The sequence below is a fragment of the Peromyscus eremicus genome, chromosome 13 (assembly GCF_949786415.1).
Source record: "Peromyscus eremicus chromosome 13, PerEre_H2_v1, whole genome shotgun sequence".
Lineage (NCBI taxonomy): Eukaryota > Metazoa > Chordata > Mammalia > Rodentia > Cricetidae > Peromyscus > Peromyscus eremicus.
Window position 1 is genome coordinate 33460972 of NC_081429.1, and position 26821 is coordinate 33487792.

The 26821-nt window shown below is 42.7% G+C and overlaps 1 protein-coding gene across 1 annotated transcript in view; it reads right to left on the reverse strand.

Moving 5' to 3' along the window:
* Sgpp2 (sphingosine-1-phosphate phosphatase 2) overlaps positions 1-26821 on the reverse strand; it is a 110629-nt gene that overhangs the window by 72529 nt on the left and 11279 nt on the right. Inside the window, exon 2 of the mRNA XM_059278509.1 lies at positions 2274-2281. Coding sequence (XP_059134492.1) covers positions 2274-2281 — 8 coding nt within the window. The remainder of the gene's footprint in view (positions 1-2273; positions 2282-26821) is intronic.

Consider the following 26821-nt stretch of genomic DNA (forward strand, 5'->3'; position numbering starts at 1 on the left):
AGCCCCATTTGGGTCCACGGAGTTGCTGGGAATTGTAAGGAGGGTCTCTGGTGCTTCTCTCACACAGAAGGACTAATGTGTGAGCAGAGCTGTCCCCACTGAGAATCCATTACACTCCAGATCATACCACATCCTGTCACAGCTGTGAACACAAACAGGCCTATAGGCGCTCTTTTGTTCGCTTTATTTTATTTTCATTTTCTGATGTTCTGGGGCTCCAGGGCTCCACTCAGACTAGAAAAGTTCTCCATGAGACATACCCCCAGTCTTAGGGATGTGTTGCGGGACGTCTCCTGGGCACGGCATGGCTTTCGCTGTTGGTCATTAGAGAAGCTCTGATTACCTGTCAGACTGAAGAGATAGCTCGGTGCTTGCTTTTACGTTCAAATTTGATTCTCCGAACCCATGTTTCAAAAGCCAGGCTTTGTGGCAGGTGCTCATAATCCCCAGAACCGGGGAGGCGATGACCAGCTAACATAGCCTAGTTGGAGAGCTCCAGGCCAATGAGAGATCCTGCCTCAAAAGACAAGGTAGACAGCAACTGAGGAATGACACCCAAAGCTGACCTCTGGCCCGTGGGTCACAAGATGGCATAGGAAGGGCACACGAGGCCCCGTCGCTTTTGAAGACTTACGAGCTGTTCACAATTGCAAGGAGTGAGGTGGTGTGGCCACCTTTAGCAGTTGCCCACACTCGTGTAGCGAACCCCTTACCCATTGTCCTGTAAGTAATTTCAATTAAACTCATTGGCCCAACAAGCTAGACTTGAGTGGAACTTTTTGTTTTTGTTTTTGGTTTGTCTTGATACCCCACCTAGGATGAGTAGACACTATTTACATATCCCCCAGGAAAAATCAGGAAGAGACTTTAAAAGTACAGAGGCAAGAGGAGATAAGAGGCAAGCCTTCATTAGGACATTTTCATACACGTACAAATGTATTTTGATCTTATTCACGCCCCCCCCCCCTCGCCTTGCTCTCTCTTGTTCCTCTCACACTCTGGCTGGTCCCTTCCTCCTTACAACTAGTCCCTCTTCTTCTTTCATGTCTTTTTTTTTTTTTTTAGAAGTAGATTTTTTGTGGGGAGGCAGGGATTCGAGACAGGGTTTCCCTATGTATCCCTGGCTGTCCTGAAACTCGCTTTGTAAACCAGGCTGGCCTCAAACTCACAGAGATCTGGCTGCCTCTGCCTCTGCCTCCCAAGTGCTGGGATTAAAGGCGTGTGCCACCACCAGAAGCAGCCAAAAGTGGACCTTAAAGGGCAACTCTGACCAGTGTTGTCCCACCCTGATCTACAAGGAATGGCAGGAAGCCAAGTTCATTTCCACAGGGAGGTGCTGAAAGCCAGCCAGTGCTTTTCAGAGAAAACTATACAGCCAGTCTTGACCATCGCCAGGATCTATAACCTAGATCCTGTCTGGTTTAGAAGCTCCACTTTGACCCTATTCTCAGAGCAAGTCCTTCTGTGGAATCCTCTCAGAGCAAGGCCAGTCTTCTAGATCTTTCTCCAAGCCTCTGGAATCTTAGCATTCCCTGCCCAAATGCCCAAGCCCATGTGCCACACCTGCTCATGTCACATAGCTCAAGTCAGGCCTAAGATGAACAACAGCTCTGTCTCAGTGGGCACTAGGCCTGAGACCTATGCTGCTCTTAGGATCATAGACAGTCTGAAGAATGTGCTGGAGAATTCCATGTCCTGTCCTAAATGTGATCCTGGCTGCCTCCCTAGCCAGCGGCATTCCCACAGGGAATTCTAGAGTCCCAGGATTATAAATTCTAACCTAGCTTTCCAGGTCGCATAGGTTAAGGTAGGAAGCCAAGAATAACACAGCCTTCAATTAGCTGCTTAGTAAGTTTTTGAGGCATGGAGTCTACACTGGTGTACTTGTCTGCCATCCTGTATGCCTCATGTTTGGAAAACATGGTAGTTAAAAAAGACACAGGAAATGGAGAACAATAGAAAACCCACTGAATAGTTTACAGCATTAATAAAGTATAAGGCTCCGCCTGGGCTACTTTTATGCTTCTGAAGGATGGGAAGAGAAACTCCTTTGGACAAAAAAAAAAAAAAAATGCAGGTCCCTGGAGACTGATTTTTAATCACAGCAGCTCCAGAAGAATTGTGGGGAGCGAGAAGGGTTTAACCGCCAGAGTTGAAAGACGCTTTCACGGCTCTTTGATTCTTCTTAACTAATAATTTGGTGACAGGACCCAGAAGGGACAATTTTGTTCTTGTCGTCACATGCAGCCCACAACTTAAGCAGGAAAAATAACCTCTCCCGCTGTGTTCCTTCAGAATAGTCTGCTTTTGTGCTTGTGAGCAGTGAAGCCCGTGGTCCAGCTCACGTCATCCCTGTGCCCTCATGAGCAGAGAGAGATGTCACTTGGGCCGGGCACTAACTCGTGGACCCCCAGGGCATGCCATCCCACTCCTTCAAGCCTTTTGTCACCTGGATTCCCTGTGAGAACACGCCACGTTTTCTTCTTCACAGGATTAAACTTAAATGCAGTAATTTGTATAGTGCATGCCTCGAAATTCCAACTGTATTTGAAGCTGGCCTGCTGAAGGAGGCAGGGTGAACGAGCACAGATAAGGTTGGATTTGCAAGGTTGGATCTGCAAGTCGCTGAGCGGTGCTGTCCAATATGGTAACCATGTGTGACTGTTTTTAATTCTGTGAGAAGGAGTCCAGTCCCGCTGCCATGCCGGTCACATGTGACTAGAGCTCAACAGCCACATGTGGACATCGGCTACCAATTTGGACAGAGGGGTACAGAACACAGTCAGGGTGTGACGAGTGTGAGACTGTGGATGATTTCTTTGTGGTTCCACCAAAGCCACCTTCACTCACTGAGTTATCAGGGTTGGGATTTCTCAGGGTGACACATTTGTCAACAGAAACCATTCATTTTTTTCTTTAAAAAAAAAAAACTTATGATATTTACTTATTGTATGTGTATTTGTGTGTGTGTGTGTGTGTGTGAGTGTGTGTGTGTGTGTGTGTGTGTGTGTGTGTGTGTGTTTGCATGCACACATGAGGGCACATGCATGGCTTGTGATACAGCACGTGTGAGGAGGTCAGAGGACTAACTGATTCTCTCCTTCTCCCATGTGGGTCCTGGGGACTCAGTCAGCCTCCGTGCCTTTTCCCGCCTAGCCATCTCACTGCCCTATTTCTTTTTTTCTAACGAATTCATTTGTCTTTTGACGATTTTACCCATGTATATAATGCTTACTGATTATTCAGCCCCCACCCCATCTCATCACCCTTCACTCCCGTCAACTCCCCTCCCACCCCCTGCAGCTTCCTTTCCCATATTCATGTCTTTTTCTTTTGTTTTGTGACCCACTGAGCTGACCCAGGACTGTCTGAGTGACCATGGGTTTGGAGCTATACCGTGGAGTCTGGTGGGATCCCCAGTGGGGACACATTTGAAGATAACGACAGCCCTCTGAATCCAGCAGCAGCCACTAGTTCAGCAGGGAGGAGCTGGAACTGGTGAGCCTCTCCTTCGTCTGTGACTGGCTGGAAGCCTGGGGATAGGCACACATGTGGATTCCATTCCTGGAATCTTAATTCCTGGTGGAGTGAGTTCCAAACTGGCCTATCTGTACAATGCACACCGTCAGTCAATTGCTTGAGCAAGTGGGTGAATCTATCTGGGCCTTGACTACAATGATAATAATAATAATAGTAATAATAATAATAATAATAATAATAATAATGTATCTATTTCACAGCATAATGTATCTCCCAGAGTTGTGAAAATAAAGTGCATGATTGCAATGAAACTCGGGGCCATTGTCTGACATTCAGAACCCGCTGAGGACACGTAAGAGGATGATGGTGATGATTCTCCATGAGTTCTCATTGAACAGTGGCTCCTGTCAAGGGGCTTCCACAAAGGCCCGTCCCTAGGTAGAGTGAACGCGGAAAGAGGTTTTAAACATACACACCCTTATTTCTCACTCCGTCCTTCATTTCCATGTACCTGAAACAGCGAAGCGGAGGCGCTGAGAAGGAAATGGGAAAGCACGCACGAGATTCTGAACCTCAGATGTGAGGAAGGTCCTTGGGTCCCAGCACCCTGGCCTACGGAGTGGCCCTACAGTGTCAAGCCAGCTGCATGGACAGGAACACAAAAGATCTGGGCTCCTATGTGCATCAAGGTAATTCTTAGCACCCTTGCTGCTGGGAAATGACTCGGCTAGAGTGTCCTGTGTGGTCCCAAGGTTTTCTATAGGATCGATGTGACTTTCAACGTGTTCTTTATTGATATAAAGAGTAATCTGCACCTTTTTGAGGCCACGTGAAGAACATGAGCACTTTACAGATACTACTTTATTTGTACTCTGAGATTTTGCTTCTGTGGGGAGTTTTTTTTCTTTTTTAAATCTCCCCAATTCCAGTTCACCCCTTACTCTTCTCGTTAGCATGGCTTTTATGTATGTATGTATGTATATATTTATGATGTATGTATCTATCTACCTATCTATCAATCTATCTAATTTATTTATTTATTTTTTAACTTAAAGTGAAAGAAACATAGGGAGTAGAGATGCAATTCCAGTTAAGAGAACAAGAATACACTGTGTATTTGGTCAAAATTCACTTTCTAAGTTGTGAAAGAAATACGCACGGGGGTTGAGAGCAATCAATTAATGTGAAGCAGCCTTAAATGTGGGAGGAATTAACAGAGGTGAGGAGGGAGGGAAGAAGGGGGGAGGGCGGGGAAAGAAGTACTTTCACTGGTGTCTGAGTTCTAGAACAAATAGAAAATCTAAAAAGCACACTGTGGTTCTTCTAGTGTCTCCTTTACCTCAAAAACACAAAGGCTTGCCCCCCCAATCTCCCTCCACACAACTTTTTCCTTAGGAGAACACAATCACTAGTAAGCAATTGGACGTCTATCGTGAGTTCTAGCTAGGAACTCTTTCTACCTTTGTGGTGGGAAAACCTGTCTACCTGTCTGTGGGTAGCAATTGTTTTCGTCTCACCGACACCCAGTTCATTTCAAAATAGTGGTATTTTAGAGACTGGTAGCTATAACTAAGTAAGGATGGAAAGAAACAGTAAGAGGGAGGCCAGTCTTGTGTCTATGGGGCCGTTTCCTCAGATGCATAGACTATTTGTGAGAAGAGTTTTAGGGATTTAGATAAAGGCACGAGTCCTGGGAAGATAGATTCTTGTAACTCGTCACAAACAAGATAATGCATGGTATGTAGGCAATTGCTGACGTCACCTATAACTGGGCACAGCTTACTAGCAAATAACTCAGGGTGTAGGGCAGAAAGTGAGCACTTTATAAAACAGGAGGTAGAACGCCTCTGTAGTGCACGAGATAATCCAGAACGCTGTATATGCTCATTATTCTTAAGTGGGTGAATGAGTACTTCTAGATTGAAGCAGATGAAAATTGACAGCATCTGATTGTTTTAATCAGCAAACAGCAACTGCTATGGCGCAGCTCACAAATACAGAGTTCTCATTTTAAAAGAGGAATTCTGCAGCCCACACACGGGCTTCAATTTGGCCCAAAGCTCATCTTCTCCTTGCCAATGGCGCCAATGTGCTGACATCATCTCACAAAGCAGAGGTCACAAGTGGGTGCGAAGCACACAGAATTACAGTGCACATATACACGCATTCTCTGGTACACAAACGTGACCTGCAAAGCATCCATTGGCAAAACTGAAAAGTTCTTCAAACTTTGTGTTGCTCTTAAAAGCTGTACTCTGGCAGTAGCATGCATTCTCACAGGAACTGTGATAAGAACTGACTGATACAAATTAGGGCTATATTTTTAAATTTTATTTAATTTAAATTTATTTAGTTGGGGTTGTTTCTCTCTCTGTGTGTATGTATATATTTTATGTATGTGTACAAGTGTGTAGGTGCATGTGTGTGGAGGTATGTATGCAAGTGTGTGCAGGTGTGTATATCCATGCATGTGTGTACAGATATACATGAATGGAGGAGGGGTGGCCTATGTGTGTGCACACATATATGTAGAGGTTAAACAATAACCTCAGGCACTTTCCATTTTTTTTTTGGAAACAGGATCTCTCACGGCCTGGAACTTGTGGAAGTAAGCTAGGCTGGCTGGCCAGTGAACCCCAGGAATCTGCCTGTGTCCACCTTCCCAGCACTGGGATTCTAAACACACATAATCAAGCGTGAAATTTTTTTCTGTGGGTTCTGGGGATTGAACCCAGGTCCTCATGCTTGCAAGACAAGCATTTTGCTAACTGAGCTATCTCCCTGGCCCTTTTTAGTTATTTTGAGACAGACTTTCTAGGTAGTACAGCTGACCTTGAAGTTCTGACCTCCCTGCCCCACTCTCCCATGTGCTGGGATACAGACCTGAACCACTACTGTTGGTGCAAGACTGTGCTTTTAGAAGGAAAAAAGAATGGGGAAAAGTGTGTGGCTCAGTGGTCCAGCACCAGCTCAGTACACACGGGGCCCTAGATTTCACCCTCAGCAGTGAAACAAAACAAACAAACAAACAAACAAAAAAGCACAACATGCAATCCACATTAATCAAAGATGCAAACTTGACTCCTTTTACTTTTCATCTGGTAGACTTTGCAATCCTAGGCATCAGCTAATTTGTGTTTGTCTACCTTGATGTAAAATACGAAAGCCTGTGATCAGAGTGCCGCAAAGTGGATGATGCTGTGACAAGTTCAGTGTGAACGCTTTTTCTCTTTTCTGCACACCAACCTCCCTGTCTCCAGTCTGTTAGGGATGGTTCACTTGGGCCATCTGGGTTGAAAGGGAGAGAGCCGAGACAGAGCACAGTTGGAAGACAGCCTCCGTAGTAATGTCACAAACAAGAACATGTTTTCACAGTCTCCACCAACAGGAATTCTCCAGCCTCTCTCTGTAATCCAGTCCTAATGTTGAGCAACCTTCAGCATCAAGAAACTCTGCCATAAATAACCCCAATCCTTCACGCAGCTTAAACCCATTTCCTCCTGCTCTCGGCTCACTGGAGATGGGGAACAGCTGGTCACCAAGCTCTTTGTCACTGGATGATTGGCTCCTGGCTCCGGACCACTGTCATAATGAGGAGTCTGACTGGTTCCATATTCTGCTGTCTGCACAAGCATGTAAACCGGGGAGATAAAACATGCTGCATGCTGAGCTTCAGAGACACACCACCAGGGGAGCCTCATCCCTGCTCATGTCACCAGGCTGTTCACAGTCTATAAAATTTCGAGTGTGAGACTTCTGCACCGAAAACATCATGTTTCTTGGAGACTTGTTCCACACTGTGAACACAGCACCAGATAATGTAGAGTCTCCTAACGCTGGCAACATACACAGCATGGAGTGGGCATTTATTAAGCACTTTCTGTGTGCCCATCATCTGTATTGCCTCTCACACTTTTTACAATACCATATAACAAATCAGGATTAATTCCACTTTGCAGGAGAGGGAAGTTTCCTCCAAGAGGCTAGCCTGTCTGTATGCTACCAAGCGAGACAGTAAACATCCCAACCCAACCCCCAAGACCAGAGATCTATGCTCTCTTTACCAGCCCTCATTCCCCCACGTAAGAACTGGATGCTGGTGTATGTCACAAAGCTTGTAACATGACAGAAACGCAGCCATTTGCTTCACCCACCCGAGTTGACCAGTAGAAACCAAGAAGTCATAGACGGTGGCTGGGAAGGTCAAATGTGGTGCTCCTCACATAGAACAAAAATGAAATTTGAAAGGGCTGCTTTGGGTTCTTTTCAGATAGAATCCAGCAGGAGCCCCCAGTCTTGCTTAGATGAAGATGCTAAATGATTCCCAAGTTTTCAGCTCTGTGAGGAATTCTCAAGCATGTGCTTTCCAGGCTTGAATCAAAAGTTAGGTGTGGCCAGACACCAACTGGTCATTTTGGATGCTGTCCTGCCGCAGTGTCCTGGCCGCGTCGTAGTGACAGCAGTTGTTTCGTGGTATCAGAGGCGTGTTCTCTCCCTTTTGCTAGTCTTTGTCCAGCTACAACTGAGTTTCCTTACTATACTTATTTCTCCCTGTCACTGGACCAGAGTGAATCCCTTAACAATAGGGAACTGCTCTGAGAAACACAGTGTTAGGGGAACTTTGTCACCAAAAGCATCACAGAATCACTAGAAAGTACAGGGCAGCCACTTGACACGATCTTCAGAAGTCATTAAGGGACTCAGTAAACAGGGAGCTGGAGAGACAGCACAGTGGGTACCAGAAGTGGCTGTACAAGCATGAAGACCGGAGGACAGAACCTAGTACCCACATAAAAAATAACTTAGCATCGCTGCATATGCCTGTAACCCAAACACTGCACAGGGCAGAGACAGGAGGATGCTAGGGCTAGCTAGCCGCTGGCCTAGCTACAAGTTCAGTGAGAGACCCTATCTCCAAGTGATAAGATAATGAGGAATAGAATCGGACACCTGATGTCTTCCTGTGACCTCAGCATGTGCATATACACAGGCATGTGCTTATATCACACACATATACATACACACACATTTTGTAAGCCTGAGGTACACACAGATGTGTTAATATAACACCAAATACTGTGCTTCAGTCAACCTTTTTTTTTTTTTTGAGACAGGATCTTGCTATGTAGCCCTGGCCAGCCTGGAACTCACTACTTAGACCAGGCTGGCCTTGAACTCACAGAGATCCACTTAGATTTACTTCTGCCTCTACCCCGAGTGCTAGGATTAAAGTCATGGGGTACCACATCTGGCAAAGATTTTCTTTTATTTTTAATTATGTATGTATCTACATATGAGGAGGTGTACTTGAACACAGGTACCCACAGAGGCTAGAAGAAGGTGTCAGATTCCTTGGATCTGGAGTTACAGGCAGTTCAGAGCCACCTGACCCAGGTGCCAGGAATTGAACTCAGGTCTTCTGCAAGAGTATTATATGTTCTTAACTGTTGAGCCATCTTTCTGGCTCCCATAGTCAGCTTTTTAATAAACAGACGAGTAAGTGTTAAGAATAATGATTAAACAAATAAAGTTTAATAAAGCACGGTGGTCCAGTCCTGTAATCCTGGCACTCAGGAGACTGAGCAAGAGGATAGTACATTTAAGGCCAACCTGAACTACACAAGCAGGAGTTCTATCTCAAAACAGATCACAGTAAACACATAACCAATAACAAGTCATTTATTACCCTTGTCAAGCATTATGTCCTGCCCACAATGGTCTCCTCATACTCTTATGTGAACGGTACGTTCATTTACAGCATTACAAAACACAAGGAATGCATGACACCAGCTACAAGAACTCTAGGTGGCAGGGATTTCTCAGCACCATCATAAGCTTACGAAACTACTATTTCTTACCTAGGTGACCTTCTGTAAACCAGAACATACCCACTAGTCTATAGGCACAACAGCAAAGGGGGTTTACCTGTCCTATTCACTGCTGTATGCTGTAGGCCCAGCTCAGCATCTGGTACATGGTGAGCTCTCAATAAACATCTGTAGAATGACTAAATTCTCATTTGGGGGGGTTAGACCAAAGCACCTGTGTGATGCACGGTAAAGAAGAGTGTCCCCCACTTCTCATGGCGCTTTCTCCTCTCAGCCCAAGCCACCTGTTAACTTTGGCCCGTATGTCTTATTTACCAAGCTGAGTTCCACAGCACAGCACAGAGACGCTATTAAATGCTTACTGCATACAACCTACCTCCTTTTGACTCGCTAGCAAAACTCAAACTGAAACCAAACCTCAGGGAAGGAGCTGAGTCAACCGCACACAAGATACCTCTACTTTCCCATGTTCCTTTGCAAGGATGGGACCCAGTGACCATGCGATCCAGTCCTGTCAGTGAGAAGCAGGGAGGGGAGCTGTCCTTGGTTATGCTTTCGTTTCACTTGTAAAAAGGACACAGACACCAGATATGGTGGTGAACTTCTATAATCCCAGCAGTCAAGAGGTTGAGACGGCAATGTCATGAGTTTGAGGCCAGCCGGGGTTATAGAGCAAGAGCCTGTTACCAAAAATAAATAAATAAATAAATAAAAACCGACTAAAAACAAGAGAGGGAGATGCAGAGAGAGCTTGTCATCGATTACTACATCTTCTTCCAGACCTGAACATGGCTCTGATGTCTAAGCAACAAGAGCTGCCTTAATATCACAAGACAGCCCAGCTTAGTCCGGAGGAGCTGAGAAGGCAAACAGTCTGAGTCTTTGGTGACCATTCTCAGACCTCTTGTTGTCATTGAATAGGGAAAAGTTCAAGTAACTTTTACCATTGCTGACTTCACCCAGAGCCAAATTTCTTTTTTTTTTTTTTTTTTTTTTTTTGGTTTTTCGAGACAGGGTTTCTCTGTGTAGCTTTGCGCCTTACCTGGAACTCACTTGGTAGCCCAGGCTGGCCTCGAACTCACAGAGATCCGCCTGGCTCTGCCTCCCAAGTGCTGGGATTAAAGGCGTGCGCCACCACCGCCCGGCAAGAGCCAAATTTCTTAACGAATCTCCTGAGTTTCTAATCTTCCTTCCCAACCACAATTCTGCCTGTCCCGCCGACATTCTCATTTATATCAACATCATCATCATCATGATGTCCCAAATATGTAGGCTCCACATGTTGAGTGATTAATATTTTAATACGAAGAACAGTTAAGACATCCATCTCTAAGTCTTGCCATATAGTGTTCACTTTAGTAAAAGACAGAGCTTTAAGTGAATGGGCAAGACAAAGTGTGATAAATAATGGATTGGAAATAGGATATCATATAGTCATCTTGTTGGTTACTTTTCTTATCAATTTAACAAACTAGGAACAGAAACAGTACTTGAAGAGGGGATTGTTCACTTTGCTCATTGTTTGAAAGACTTTGCTCCATAGTAGCTTGGCCCCGGGCCCCAGGGCAGAAAATGATGACAGCAGTAGCTGTGGCAGAGGACAGCTGTTCACAGGACAGCAGACAAGAAGCAAGACACAGAATGCGGGTGCTCTGTGGGCTTCTACTTTCTCCCGTCATGTTCTCTCTAGGCCCCTAGCCCGTAGGAGGGCTCCTTCCATATCTAAGGTGGTGGTCTTCCCCACGCGTTAAGTCTTCTTCAGACACATCCTCACAGATGTACCAAAAGTTGTGCATCATTATTTTCCTGTGTGGTTCTAAACCCTGATTCTAAGCCATGAAAACCAACCACCACAGTCATCAGTCTATTAGAAATGAGGATTTATTTATGTGGAACAAAGTTCAACATATGCTAATTGGAAAATCGGGCTGGAAATGATTTTTGTTAATGGATCTAACATATCCATCTTTGACTAGATGCTTTTCTACTCTTCCTCTACCCTTGTGTACTGGTTAGTGTGATGTCAACTTGACCCATACTAGTCATCAGAGAAAAGAAAGCCTCAATGGAGAAGATGCCTCCATAAAATCTAGCTCTAAGGCATTTTCTTAATTTAGTGATCAATACGGAAGGGCCCAGCCCATTGTGGGTGGTGCCATCCCTGAGCTGGTGGTCCTGGATTCTATAAGAAAGCAGGCTGAACAAGTCATGGTGAGCAATCCAATAAGCAGCACTCCTCTATGACCTTTGCATCAGCTCCTGCCTCCAGGTTCCTGACCTGCTGAGTTCCTGTCTTGATTTCCTTTGATGAAGAACTGTGATATGGAAATATAAGCCAAATAAACCCTTTCCCCGCAACTTGCTTTGGTTATGGTGTTTCATCATAGCAATAGTAACCCTAACTAAGACATCTTGTCAAGCAGGTCTTTTAGATGTTCTTTCCACGTGGCAACTTCTTCCCACCACTGGTCCTTTATTGTGTGGTTCTCTGCTTCTGGTATATTCTCTCCAACTTTCTGGCTTACTAAACTGTTTGCACTCTATAAAACTCACCACACATCTTGTCCCATAAGACTTGCCCAGAATGGAGGTCCTAGCTGATGCATCAATGAGGCATGTGGTCAGTCCATCTAGGTGGCCAATGGGAAGATTTTAAGGAGGGGGACAAAGTTCAAAGCTCAAAATTCTACAGAGGTGTTCCAGAACAACAGCACAAAGGTCCTCCATACTCATCAGTAGTTCAACAGTAGAGGCTTTGTGTGACCTAATCATACCACAGAAACTACGAGTCTCTACCACAGAGATAACCGCTTGACCATTATAGGGGGGAATCTTAGCATTTGATGTAGAAAACGTCTTCTAGTCTTGGAATTCTGTTTTCTCTGGAGCTTTCTAGACCAGAAGTAATTAAAATGCCTACTCAGGTCATGCAAGTGACACAGATCAAGAATGCCATGTCTGAAGTGAGGCAAAGGCAAGTGGTGGGGACTGTGAACACACTGTGCAGCAAGCAGCCCGATACAATTGCAAACGAGCCTCATGCACTCCTGCAGAATAAGCCATAACATTGCTTGTTTTCTTAAAAAAAGAGGATGAGGAAGAGGAGGAAGAGGAGGAGGAGGAGGTGGCAGCAGCAGCCACCAAGAAATCTAACAAGATCCCACTATGAAACCCACATGTGAGTAAAGTATGTCTGTGGTCAACTTTTGATCCACCAGACCTTAGCTTGTGGCCCTTGTTCTGTGGCTTAAGGAGGGTCATTCCATATGAGTTAGGCTCTTCACAGCACCCCCACATACACAATGCCCATGTCCCCAGTAAGACTATCCAGGGTGACCACTTTCTCAGAAGTACAAAGTCTGGAATCTGGAAGGATCCTCTTTTCTGGTCATTGAACAGTTAATTCTTTTCTGGGTGAAAGTTTTGGCCAGAATTAACAGGAGCAGGGTGCCCACATGCTTGAAGCTTTATCTGATTATTCATGCTCACAATTCCTTTTCCCACTTTAAAATTCTCTTTACTTACCATATTCGAGTCCTAAGCATGAAATGTATATGTCACATACTGTAATAAAAAAAAAAATCTCCAAGGACTTTTTCCTCCTACAGAGCCCACATTTATTGTTTTCTTTCCTATACCCAAGACTTTCAGCTGTACCTAATTCTATGTTTGGTAAGCTTTAAACCCTCTAAACATTTCCATCAGGAGTCTTTGCATCAACCTCTTCCAAAATGTTGGTTTAGTGTTTTCCTATGGGGGTTAAGGAATCTAAGCAAGGAAGAGCTGGTTCAGTCGGATTCTGATGATCCTTGAGAAATAATTTGTCCTCTTCACCTTTGTACTTACCTGCCTTCTGAATGGACTGGGGTGGGGGTACAGCATGTCTTTAAGAGCTGTAAGTGATTAGAACCCCATGGGCTCAGGTTCTAATCCAGGGTCTGGCACATTCTCAGCACCTCACGAATGTCGGCTGAATATTTATGGACTATCTAGATGTCCTCTAAAACAGTGGTTCTCAACCTGTAGATCGCGATCACCAGAAGAGTCGACTAGCAGATATCCTGTATATTTGCATTTTGTCTCATAACAGTAGCAAAATTACAGTTATGAAGTATCAATGGAATAATTTTATGGTTGGGGGGTCACCACAACATGAGGAACTGTATTAAAGGGTCACAGCATCAGGAAGGTCGAGAACCACTGCTCTAAAATATACTTTCTATATCACGATGAGCTCAGATGAGGGGAAGCTGGACCTGGGAAGATGATTTATGAAAAATATTGAGTGATACAGAACACCTGCAGAAAGTCTGCGGAATTCCTGCCATGGAAACCTGAGAAAACAATACGGCAGGATGCTTCAACATGCTGCAATGCTGTATTTTAAAACACGTGACTGGTCCACTTGTCAGGGTCCACTCTTTAGAGACGGTAAAAGAGAGCAGATTTGGACTATTTGTGTGATGTATGCCCTCTCATTTCCCTCCACCCATATTCCACAAGATATAAGATGAAATGTATTCCAGAAATGACCCTATCTCAGAAGACAAATGTCCTAAGAAACAACACCTGAGTTAGTCTCTGAACACACACACACACACACTCTTATACCCCAAAACTCTATTATTTTTCTGTGCATATGAAAAATGTAACTGGAAAAACATGATGGAGAGAAGGAAGACATTTAAAATATAGCATTATTTTAAAAGTATATTAGAAATATACTTATCTTCTTTAAGCATTAATTATAATTATCCATTGTGTAATGAAAAAAAACTGAATGGATTCCAAATGTAGAAGCTTGGTTCAAGAGTGGGAGAACCCTTTTAACTATTCCTTTTATAGATTAAAGGGGACAGAAGTACAATTTATTGATAAAAAAAACTCTAATCATAATTTATGGCAGCACCTCTTATTAAACAACCCCCCATAAAATTTTTTTAAAAACTAAATACAAAACATATCAAGAACAAATATTTGTAGTGAGATGCTAACCTACTTCCTTAAAGTCAAGAACAGGACAATCATGTTTGCTATTGCTACCATTCGGTGTGGTTCCAGGGCTTGTTAGCTGTGAAATAACATGGGAAAAAACAAACATGAGGAAGAAAAAGAAAGGAGGGAAGGAAGGGAATGGGAAGGGAAGAAAGACGAGACAAGAGAAGAGGAGAAGGAGAAAAACTGAGTCTGAAAGGCGTAAGAATTGGAACGGAAGAAAAGTGAGGTTGCCATATGTATTGTTGTCCTAGCAAGTTCATAGAAATAAGAGGAAATTTATTCAGTTAAACAAGGTTGCAAAGTCGGGACTCAAGGTCCAGTTGCATTGCTACACACCAGCAGGAAATAGCAAATGTAATTTCAAAGACAACGTTTCAATAGTAACAGAAATAAGGGGTCGAGGGGGAAAAAAATCAAGCAAGACTTTATAGAAAAATATTAAAATTCTACTAATGAGTATTAAAGAGTCCTGCCATGTTTGGGAATAAAATGAGTCCACACCATAAGGAGGTCAACTGTCCTTAAACTAACTCAAAGTGTTAATACAATTCCAATTTAAAAAATTACATTAGGCCAGGCGGTGGTGGTGCTCGCCTTTAATCCCAGCACTTGGGAGGCAGAGCCAGGGGGGATCTCTGTGAGTTGGAGGTCAGCCTGGTCTACAGAGCAAGATCCAGGAAAGGCACCAAAACTACACAGAGAAACCCTGTCTCGAAAAACCAAAAAACAAACAAACAAACAACCCCCTCAAAAAAATTAAAAAATTACATTAGAATTAATTAATTATTAATTATTTTATATTTAAAATTATTTTATATTATAAATTATAAATTATTTTATATTTAAAAATGAAAAATATACTCATATTATTGAATTGGCTAAAACTGAATTTTCAGTTTTTAGGAGAAAATATGCACTCAGATTTTTTTTTAATGGTAATATTTCAAAATAAAAGCTGAATAAAAATTCCAATCATCTAATCAAGAACATTTGACAATGACAGTGTGATGTGATGCTCCCAAACCCAGTCCTCTGGCAACTTTTCTTCACTGTCACCAAAGGAAGAGGGACAAAAGATCAAACACAAAGCATGGGACAGACGTGGCTGCGGGCTACCACATCGCTAAACTAGGTCCTACAACTATAAAAAGACACCCCAAAGCAACTTTGAAAGAAGTAACAACAACAACAAAAATACAGGCCAAAATTTACCGGAGGGCAGGGGGAGTATAATCAACATCTGCTTTTTAAAAGCTGTTTCTGAGCTCTCTAAGAATATGGTTGGGTTTTTTTTTTTTTAAATTTATTTATTTATTTATTTTGCTTTAAGAGATCCTTTCTGACACCAAAATCTCTCAATGCATTAAGAAAGTCCCATTAGTACACAAGAACATTATGTTTTCTAAGCTGTTAGCGTTTCCTGTGGCAGTTGGAAAGAGCCAAGGCAACACACTATTCCATAATGTTTCCTGGGTCTTTGTGTGAAGACTCAGGGCTCCGGTCTCTTTCATTAAAGCTGGTTACAGGAGGACATCACAGGGATTGATGACTATTCCCTCAAGGTCAGGGTCATGACCAATACAGTGGATATTCAGGACTTTGTTGCAAAGATGTTGATTGAGTTACTTCTCTGCTGCTGTGATAAAACACCATGACCATGGCAACCTATAAAAAGTTGGGTTTGGTTGATGGTTCCAGGGGGATTAGAGTCTGTCATGGTGTGGAGACACAGCAGTAGCAAGTGACAGACACGGGTGACGAACAGGAAGCTGAGAGCTCACATTTTCAAATATAAGCAAGACAGAGAGTGAATAGAAGTGACAGAGGGCTTTGAATCTCAAAGCCCTCCCACAGGAATGCACTTCCTCCAGCAACGCCACAGCCCCTAAACCTCCACCAACTGGGGACCAAGGGCTCAAATGACTGAGACTATGGGGGACATTTGTCATTCAAGCCACAGTGGTAATAATAATAAAAAAAATCTAACAACGGATCAATGTTAGTGTGTTTGCTTGCTTGCTATTGCTGTGATAAAACACCATAACCAAAAGCAACTTCGGGAGGAAAGGATTTGCTTGGCTTACAGACTACCCTCCATCATCAGGGAATACCAAAGCCGGAATTGAATCAAGCAGGGCAGGAACCTGGCTGAAGGAACTAAAACAGAGGCTACAGCGGAGGAGTGCTGCTTACTGGCTTGCTCCCCATGGCGTGCTCAGCCTGCTTTCCTCCAGCTCTCAGGACCACCTTTCTAGGGGTGACACTGAACCCAGTGGGTTGGGTCTGCCCACATCAATAATTAACCAAGAAAATGCCCTCCAGGCAATCCAATGGAGGCATTTTCTCAATTGAAGTTCCTCCGCCTTGTGTCAAGTTGACCAAAAACAAACAAACAACAACAACAACAAAAAAAAAACAAACAGAAAAACAGGATAATTAGTAATCTTAGTAACTGCCTAATCTTTCTCCAAAGCATAAAAACATTCATAGGAGAGTTTAAATAGAATGAAAATATCTTAAAATATTCCTAAACGTAAGAAACATTGAGCTTATGTTAAAAAAAAAAAAGGAGTTCAGAGGGTCAAATGCTTATCATGCCAGCATGAGGACCTGAGTTAGGATCTCCAGAATGTGTATGTCTGTAATCTCCACTCTCCCAGGTGGAGGCAGGAGGAGGAGACAGGTGAATCCCTCAAGTTCATGGGCCAGTAAACTGAGTTTATGCAGGGGGAGCCAACGACCACAAAACAACAACAACAACAACAACAAAAAACCTATCTCAAACAAGATGGAAGGTGAGGAGCATTCAGGGTTGTCTTCTGACCTTCAAATGTGCACTGCAGTATGTGTACACACACACACACACACACACACACACACCATATACACATTCTCACAATATATGTGCAAATAAAAATAAAAAATGAACCAAAAAATGTAGGAAACAGAAAAATCTAGAGAAGGAAATAAGAGCTTCATAATCTATACTCAAAGAGAAACACTGATAACATCTAGTTCAATATTTCAGACCCCTTAATATGATACATAAATGCATATTTACATAGGTGTGATATTTGGGTCATGTTATAAATGTCTTACTTCCTTCTTCCCATTGCTCCGTCTTGTTCCCCTTTCCTCTTTAAGTCCTGAGTCTTCACTCTACTTCAGTGTCATATATATGTATTTATAGACCTATTATTTAAAATCTAGAATCTGCATGTGGTAGGAAGTATACCACATTTGTCTTTGTGAGTTTGGTTTATTTTTCATTTCATGACAATGTCCAGCTCCCCTCCATTTTCCTGAAAAATGACATCATTTTTTTTTGAATGGCCAAATAAAACTCCTGTGTGTGTGTGTGTGTGTGTGTGTGTGTGTGTGTGTGTATGTGTGTGTGCGCGCGCGCGCGCGCGCGCGCGCGCGTGCGCACGCGCACATTTTCTTTATCCATTCTTCTGTTGATGACCCTCTTAGTTGGGTCCACATCTTGCCTATTGTGAGTGGTCCTGCAGTAAACATGGATATGTTTAGTATCCATGTAAAGTATCTTTTTGGTATGCTGTGGTACAATGATTTGGTGGTACACGACCACCAGTGCTCCCTCTGAATTGTAAGGCAGGTTCTCTTTTTAGTTTTTAGGTGTCTCTACACTGTGGTTGCTTGTTTTTGCTCTTTTGGGGGTCCACCATCCAGCTCCCAAATAAATCACACATAGAGGCTTATTCTTAATTTAAATATCCGGCCTTGGCTTGGCTTGTTTCTAGCCAGTTTCCCTTTAAATTATCTCGTCTACCTTTTGCCCGTGGGCTTTTCCCATTCTCTTACTTCTGTAAATCTTACTCTTACTCTGTGGTTTGCTGTGTAGCTGGGTGGCTGGCCCCTGGAGTCCTCCTCCTTCTCTGGCTACTTCTTCCTCTCCTCCCAGATTTCTCCTTCTATCTATTCTCTTACCTGCCTCCTGCCTCGATACTAGCCACTCAGTTCTTTATTAGACCATCAGGTGGTTTAGACAGGTACAGTAACACAGCTTCACAGAGTTAAACAAGTGCAACATAAACAAAAGTAACACATCTTAAAATAATTTTCTACAACACCACACTAATTTCCACCATGGCTGAATCAGTTTACACTCCCACTAACAGTAAAAGAGTGTTCCTTTTCCCTTCACATCCTTGCTAGTGTTTATTGGTGTTTCTTTTCTGGATGACTGTCATTCTGCCTGGGGTAAGATGGGATTTCTGTGTTGTTTTAATTCGTATTTCCCTTAGGGTATTGAGCTATTTTTTCAACTATTTATTGGCTTTTTGTATTTCCTATTTTGAGAATTTTTTCTCAGTTCATTCGACTACTTAATAATTGGATGATTTGGGGTATGTTTTTAAATTTCACACAATCCCATTTGTCAATATTTAGAATTATTTTCTGAGTTCTTGGAGCTCTTTTCAAAGTGTTCTTGCCTGTACCAATATCTTGAAGTGTTCTGCCCATGTTTTCCTCCAATAGTTCCAAATTTGGGGGTCTTACATTAAGGTCTTTGATCCACGTTGAATTTGACTCTTAGGCAGGGCAAGAGATGTTGTGGCTTTTCCCCATAGGAACATCCAGTTTGCCCAAGCACCATTTATCAAAGAGGCCATTTTCTCCAATGTGTATTTTTGATACCTTTGTTAAAAAATAAGTGGCTGTAGCTGTTTGAGTTGATTTCTGGCCCCTGTGTTCTAGTCCATCAGTCTATGTGCCTGTTTTCGTGCTAATACCACGTTGATAAACTTCATTTTTAATTTCCTCTTTTTGTTATATGCCTAGAAATTCCTGGAATTTTAATTACTTTCATGGCCCTTTGGTATTGGGTAATTATAGATTATTATTATCTATTTATAGATAATTATTATCCCTTTATAGAATATAGTTGGAGAAAAAAATCTTCCTGTGTAGGTATTTGATAAATACTTCCTGGTGATAAAAGCTACCTGTGGAAGAATAGGAATCTAAGGACGAAAGGAACAGGGGATTCTCCCATCTAGGGACAGGACACTGTTGACCTTGGGACCAGAGCAAGCCTCCACTGCGGTGAGTCAGCTTCCCTAGCCTAGTCTCAGCCCTAGTCATTGTGTGCTCAGTTTAAATAAAGCAGAATCAACTTTCATGTTTTATGCATATCAGAACAATGATTGCTTTAATAATTTTTAATTTAAAATTAGTCATTCTCAGTGAAATTACACATGGGCAGAGCAAGCTCTAAAAATCATATCTGATGATAAATTCTCCTAGTTTTTCTTTCAAATCTTATTTTAGTTCAAACTAAACCAGTGAACATCATGAGCAGGAACCACACACGCGTACAAAAATAGAAGGGAGCCCAGAGCTCAGGTGGCTCTTTTAAGAGGTTTTGTGGCCGCAGGTGAGCACTGTGGGTGTTAGATTTCAGGGCTCCAGTGCTGCCAGAAGATGCTCTGGGATAAGCAGAGAGGATCAGACAGATGGAAGGGGAGAGAAGAAGAAGAAGAAGAAAAAAAAAAAAAAGACAGTGTCAGAGAGCCTGCCTAACATGCACAAAGCCCTGAGTTCAATCTCCAGCACTGAAGTGAGTTCAAGCCAGTCTGCAAATTCGTGAGACTCTGTCTAAAAGTGAAATTTTAAGAAGTGGGGGTCTGTCAGCCATGGGGCTGGAGAGATGACTCAGCTGTTAAGAACAAGGGCTGCTGCTGTGAAATAATCCTTCTGTACACTGTAAATATGTTTTACTCTCATTGGTTAATAAAAAGCTGACAGGCCGGTAGCCAGGCAGGAAGTTAGGTGAGAAAGGCAAACTGAGAATGTTGGGAAGAAAAAGGGCGGAGTCAGGATAGCAGCCAGCCAGCTGCCAAAAAAGCAGTACATGTAAAACAATAAGGTAACAAGCCAATAGCCATGTGCCAAAGTATAGATAGAAATATGGGTTGATTTAAGTGTAAGAGTTAGCTAATAACAAGCCTGAGCTATCAGCTGAGCATTTGTAATTAATACAAGCCTCTGTGTGGTAATTGGAAGCAGCTACTGGGATGGGAAAAACTCCGCATACAGGCTGCTCTTCCAGAGGACCTGGGTTTGATTCCCAGCAATCAATAGTGTCTCACAACCATCTGTAACTCCAGTTCCAGGGTCTCTGGTGCTGTCTTGGACTTCACAGACACAAACTAGACATGTAAGCCAACATCCATACATACAAAATAAATTAAAGAGGTTTTTTTTTTTTTTTTTTTTTTTTTAAAGGCAGGGGGCTAACAGCCCAGTGGCAACAGTGGTAAAGTGTTTGCCAAGATGCAAAGGGCCTTGGGGTTCAAATTCCAGACACACACACACACACACACACACACACACACACACACACACAGTATGGAATTTGACCTCTTCCTAATACTAATTTGAAGTTGCTGAAGGAAGTAAAACACAGAAAGACAATAATAATTTTTTAAAGACACAGAAAACCTGCAGCCATAAAAGAAGAGTCAAAAACAAAGTCAAGGGCAGGTGTCCTTCTGCGTGGCCTACGTTCTTCACGTTCTTCACGGGCAGTAAGCCTGAGCCTCACAACCAGCCACGCCTACGGAAACAGGCAGCAGAGTGGCTGGACCCCAGGCAGCCGGGAGGAAAGTATTACAAATCCTGTGGTGCTTCCTGAGGGTGCTTGCCGAAAATGTGAGGTGGATGCAGGACAGTGGTTACAAGACAGGGATGATTTTTAAAAGGAAAACTTTGACTGAACGCATTAGATGTGTTGTGGTGGTTTAAATGAGAAATGTCCCCCACGGGCCCAGGCATTTGAACACTTGGTCCTCCGGCGGTGACACTCCTGGGAGAGGTTAAGGAAGTTGGCCTGGATACAGGAAGTATGTCACTGGAGGCGGCGGGCTCTGAGAGCTCACAGCCTTGCCCGACTTCTAGTCCACTCTCTTCGCTTCATGAAGAGGTGAGCTCTCAGTTTCCTGTTCTGCTGCCCCGCCTGCCATTTGCTACCATGCCTCCCTGTGATGATACATTCTTATCCCTCTGGAATCATAAGCCAAAGGAAACTCCTTCTATAAGTTGCTTTTGGTTATGGTGCTTTATCATAGCGACAGAAAAGTAACTAATACAGTCATTATATTTTAAGCGCATCTCTTTAGAGACAGTGTGTAGTTGTTTAGTGAGGTGTATGTATGTGTGTGTGTGTGTGTGTGTGTGTGTGTGTGTGTATGTGTGTGTGTGTTCCCACATGCCTAGTTTAGAACCCAGGGCCTTGTGCATGCCAGACAAGTATTTCACCACTGAGCCCAGCACAATACTAACTTTTAAAGCACTAGACAAGTTTCTTTTTTCCAAAGTAATGTTTTCCCATTATTAGTTATGAATCCGATGAGTCAACCAGGCTCGGTCAGTTGAAGTAGAAGAAAGGTATTGATTACAAAATACTTTTCTAAATCCAGGAGAGACTGCTGTGTTTATGGAATGCCTTGCAACTTATTTCAGGCCATGTAATCCATGCTTGTCTATACCAGGAGTACTCAAAATGAGGGCGAGAAGTACCAGTTCTCATCCCACTATAGTATTCAGGCATGGAGCCAGAAACCAAGACTAGACCATTTATAACTCGTTGTGTTGGGAAACTTTATACAGTTCCTTGTGGGATAGAAATTTTGGATGCTACTGAGAAATGACTGACTGGGGTGTCCAGGGTACTGAGGTAGAGGTAAGATGAAGTGATGGGGCCTCTTACTCTCTTCTCTTTCCAGGTATGATGATTATTCAGAAATATACAACTCCACTTTAGAGTAACCATGATTCCATTCTGTCTGAGAACGTGTGGGAAATGAGCATGGGAATGGCGCAGCTCTGAGGTCACCCTCAGAGGCCTCCAAAGGGAGGAGATCAAGTTTAAGAGAACATAGGTAGGGCTTCCGGGGTGTCACCGTTCTCTGCAATGACATAGAACCAACTCAAGTTTTGGTTTCACGGTTACAATTTGCGTGTAACACTTCTAAATATATATTGCCTAACGTGTGTTTTGCCCGGCCATTTTAGATACCTCAATCCCTACTCAAGATTCCTGACATACCACAGATGGTTTATAAGACCCAAATGACAGGAATGACCTGGAAGTCTCAGAAGGAGAGAGTGCAGGGGACCAAGTGTGGTATAGATAAACCCACAGACACCTGGAAGGGAGTTGTCTATGCTCTATACCCCGCCTTATCCCTCAAATTACAAATATTTTTTTCTTACAAGAAAAGATTAAAAATATATTATTGATAAGATTTTGCTAGGTGATGTATAGTGGAAAATTTTGATAACACACACATGCACAGAGACAACAACAACAAAATATTGAAGTCCGGTGTGGTGGTACACACCTTTAATACCAGCACTCAGTAGGCAGAGGATCTCTGTGAGTTCATCCTGTTCTACATAGCAAGTTACACGCAACAAGGACTATATAGCGAGATCTCATCTTTTAAAAGAAAAATCATAAGAAGCTAATAAGAAAAAAAAACTGCACAAAAATCACACTGGAAAAGGGTGAGCAGAGGGCATTCCCATGACATTATCAGAAAGATTGATATGATTGCCTGCTAAAGACATTCAGTCCACTTTGCTAAAAATAAAAGAAAGAAGAAAATAAAGTAATGGAATATGTTCATTTTGCTATCAAATTGCCCATTACTTTCCTTTAAAAAAATAACATTTCACTAATGGATTCCCAAATTAGCTGGTGGAAATACGCAGAGAGAAAAGATATTTTTATGCTCATCATACCTATCTACAAGATGATAACTGCAAAGAAGGGAAAAAAGGTAACCCAGAAGGCTATTACGGCCACTTGTAGGAAGGTGTTTGGCATTACTGGCAGTAGACTAAATTAGTATTATGTGCCAACTGATCCAATGCCGTGAGCAAGGACGCAGGTCCCAACCAGTGTGCTCCTGTTGAACAGGCAGAAATGCAATACTGAGGAGGCACCAGGCAAACCTGCACTGAGGGAATTCTGTGGAAAAGAACTTGCTTGGCCTCTGAAAGTATTAAAGTCAGAGAAGACAATGAGAGAATGGAGAATTGATCCACACTGGATCAGGGAGACGTGTCAGCTCAGCATAATTTGTGATCCTGGATTAGAGCCCAGAAAAGCAAAATGACATCAGCAAGATCTGAAGGCCCACAGGTCACACACTACTTCTCTATTTGGGTTACTGCACCATGTTTTAAGATCCACATTTATTTAATTATTTATTTATTGTATGTCTGTATGTGGGTGGGTGTGCATGCCTCAGTGAGCATGTGGTGTTAAATGACAACCAGCAGGAATTGGTTCTCTCCTTCTACCTGTGGGTCCCAGGGATTTAACTCAGGTCACTAGCTTGGCAAGAGCCTTTACCTGCTAAGCCATCTCATTGGCCTGCCCCGTAGTTTGATATGATGCTAATGTGAAGTGAAATTTTTTTGAAGAGAAATTTTAATATTAAGTCAATAGATTGTCGTACTATTTTTATAGTTACTTAGAGCTTTAAGTTATAAATGAAAAAAATTCATGCTGGGGATGTAGCTCAGTTGCTAAATATTTGCCTAGCATGCACAAGGTCCTGGGTTCAAGCCCCAGCACCATATAAACTGAGCATGGTAGTGCATGCCTATAATCTGAGCAATGGGAGGTAGGCACAGGAGGATCAGGAATTCAAGGCTACCTTAAACTACATAGAGAGTCTGAGGCCAATCTGGGCTGTATAGACCTTGTCTCAAACAAAAGATAAAAATGTTGGTGATAGCCTTTAGTTGCGGTAACCGAAGTGACTACACACAGTGACATGGATAAATTGTCTTCGTGCAATTGATGCTACATAGCATGAAAAATGAAGACATTACTGCTACATGTCCCTGCAATTCCCTTCTTGACAGCTCAAGATAAGGTGAAATGGATTCATCAAGATAGACTGATAAGCCAAAGTTACCAGGTGAGGAGAAAGGCGCTGACTAATGGGAGCCTCAGAGAGACTTCTGAAGCTCTGGAATGTTTTGTAGCTTCACCTGAGAGATCCAGACCGCTAGCTGATTTATCAAGTTGTTCATCTCAGATCTCTGTGATTGCTACATGAAAGTTACAATATAATTTAAATAATAACACCAACAAGAAAAGATCATTTCTAAGAGCTGACAGGAAGCCAGCAGACTTGAGTGACATCTGGGAGCAATGATTGACATTTTCTAAAAGGCAACTGGGTAGTAGGTAAGAAGTGAAAGTGCCCAGATCTGTAAGATAAGTCTGTGGATATTCAGTCTGAAGCAGAGGTCCAAAGATACACGTTGAAATGATCCAAAAACATATTATGAAACCATTATAAAGTGAAACATGATTATACAACCATTGAAATAATACAATTAAGGAATAGTCAAGGATGTGGCAAACATTTATGATACCGGTAGATGAAGTTAATTCCATATGTACACAGTTGCTCATTATTTATATGTTCTATATGTTAAAACAGTAGTCTAGAAAATGTCCATGACATTCTCCTCTGGAGTGTGCCATTGTGACAACACTTTGATTTTCTTTAAATATTTGGTGTCTTCCACTATATCTGACATAAACATGTATCATCTTAATGGCTGAAAATTATAAAAAATCAGTCTCCTGGCTAGAGATATGACTAGCATGTGTAGAGCCACAAGTTCAATCCCCAGAACCTCCTACATCTCACCCAAGTGTGGGAGTGCTTGTCTGTAATCCCGGCACTCTGGAGGCGGAGCCAGGAGGACCAGAATCCGAAGACACGGTGGACTTATTGAGTTGGAGGCTATCCTAGGCTATGCAAGTCTATCTTAAAAGCCAACCACAACGCAATTTAAGTTTAAAAAAATTGGTATCTTCTTAGCTAATGATCACCAAAAGACCAACAGTTTTTCAAGGAGGACCAATCCTTTCCCTGAGAATTAAGCTCCAGGCTTCCAGCTTCTCAGACCCCCCAGCAATCTCTGCTTTACTTAACTCTTTCCCATAAAATTCTTCGGAAATATATTTTTTTTCCCCACTATTTAGAGAAATCAAAACACACCCAAAGAATGTGGACGAGGTTTTTTTTTTTTTTTTCTTCTTTGTAACAACGCTGTTACCACATAACCAGCACTAATGGAGCCACAAGGAACCTGGGGCTAAGCTCCAAGGATGTGGGCTGCGGAAGTAGTATTCAAAATGGCTGCGAGACACTGTTTCTTTTTCCTCAGACTCCCGATCTCCACCCCAAGATCTTGGGCGGCCAACCTCTGCTCTTCCCACACAGCCCAGCCCAAGCCGGCAGATTTTCCTCTCTAACACACTTTACCAATCAGTCCATCCCATACTGAAGCAAGAGAAGACATCAGAAATGTGAATTGCGGTCTTGACTGGAATTTTTTTCAATCTTTTATTTTCCTAACATGTGGAATGTATTTCACCAGGCAAGTAGAATAATGAAGACCAGTAGTGGATGCTCCAAATGCCAGCGTTTTCATAGATCTCTGACATAGATAGGAACACTCTTAACGGGTTGCCAGGAAACCCGGGCAGTGTTTTCTCCAAAGAAAATTGCGTGCTACATCAAATGCAAGAATGCCTTGGCTTAAGATCAACTCTTATCAGGGCATTTACCAGGAGATTTAATAATTAACAAAAACTGTGGCAACAGAAAATGCACTTGCTTCTTGAACATGTAGAAATCTTGACACCTTAATTCTAAGTGAAGAAAATCAGCATTAGACTTGGCTTGCTCTTAACGCACTTCCTTAAACACAGTCACTGAGTCTCATTCTATCGATCTGACAGATGTTTCACCACCAACCACTTTCTGCCATGTGTACACTCCCCTTCATGCTATCCAACAGAAGAAATGAAAACAATTAAAAGTCATTCATTAATCAAAACCCTTCCTTGGTTTCCTGGATGAAAAGGCAGGAACCAGCATCCCTGGAAACACTATAAAGCTAAAAGAAGATGCAACCAGATGACTGTTCAGGCATAAACAAGTCCCACCCTCCACTGAGAAAGGAGAGGGCAGGTGTTTATGTTGATGCTAAGTAGGGGAAGGGTAAGCCTCACATATCCTTCATGTTTCCATTCATAGTGTAGTACTGAATGTGGGATACAGCTCAGTATAGAGCTTTTCCTAGGATGCAGGATGCCCCAGTTTCGATCCTTAGAATCACCAGGGGAAAAAATACACAAGAAAGTATTGAATTTGCTGTATTGGAGGCACATGTTAGGCCTGAGGGTACACAGGTGAGCAGAAGGGTATAAGTCTAATGGAGTCCCATAAGTCGTCTTCATGTCCATCTAGTCCTAGCCCAACCAAAGTAAGAGAGACAATGATCCCAGTGCTGGGGATATCATGGGTGAGGAGCTGAGTTTGATCCATAGAACCTATACTTTAAAACATTAAAAGGGCAGATGTGGGAGGCAGGGACCATGAATCCCTGAGGCTTGCAAGCCAGCCAGTCTAGCCTACTTGTTTAGCTAGAGACCAGTGAGAGATCCT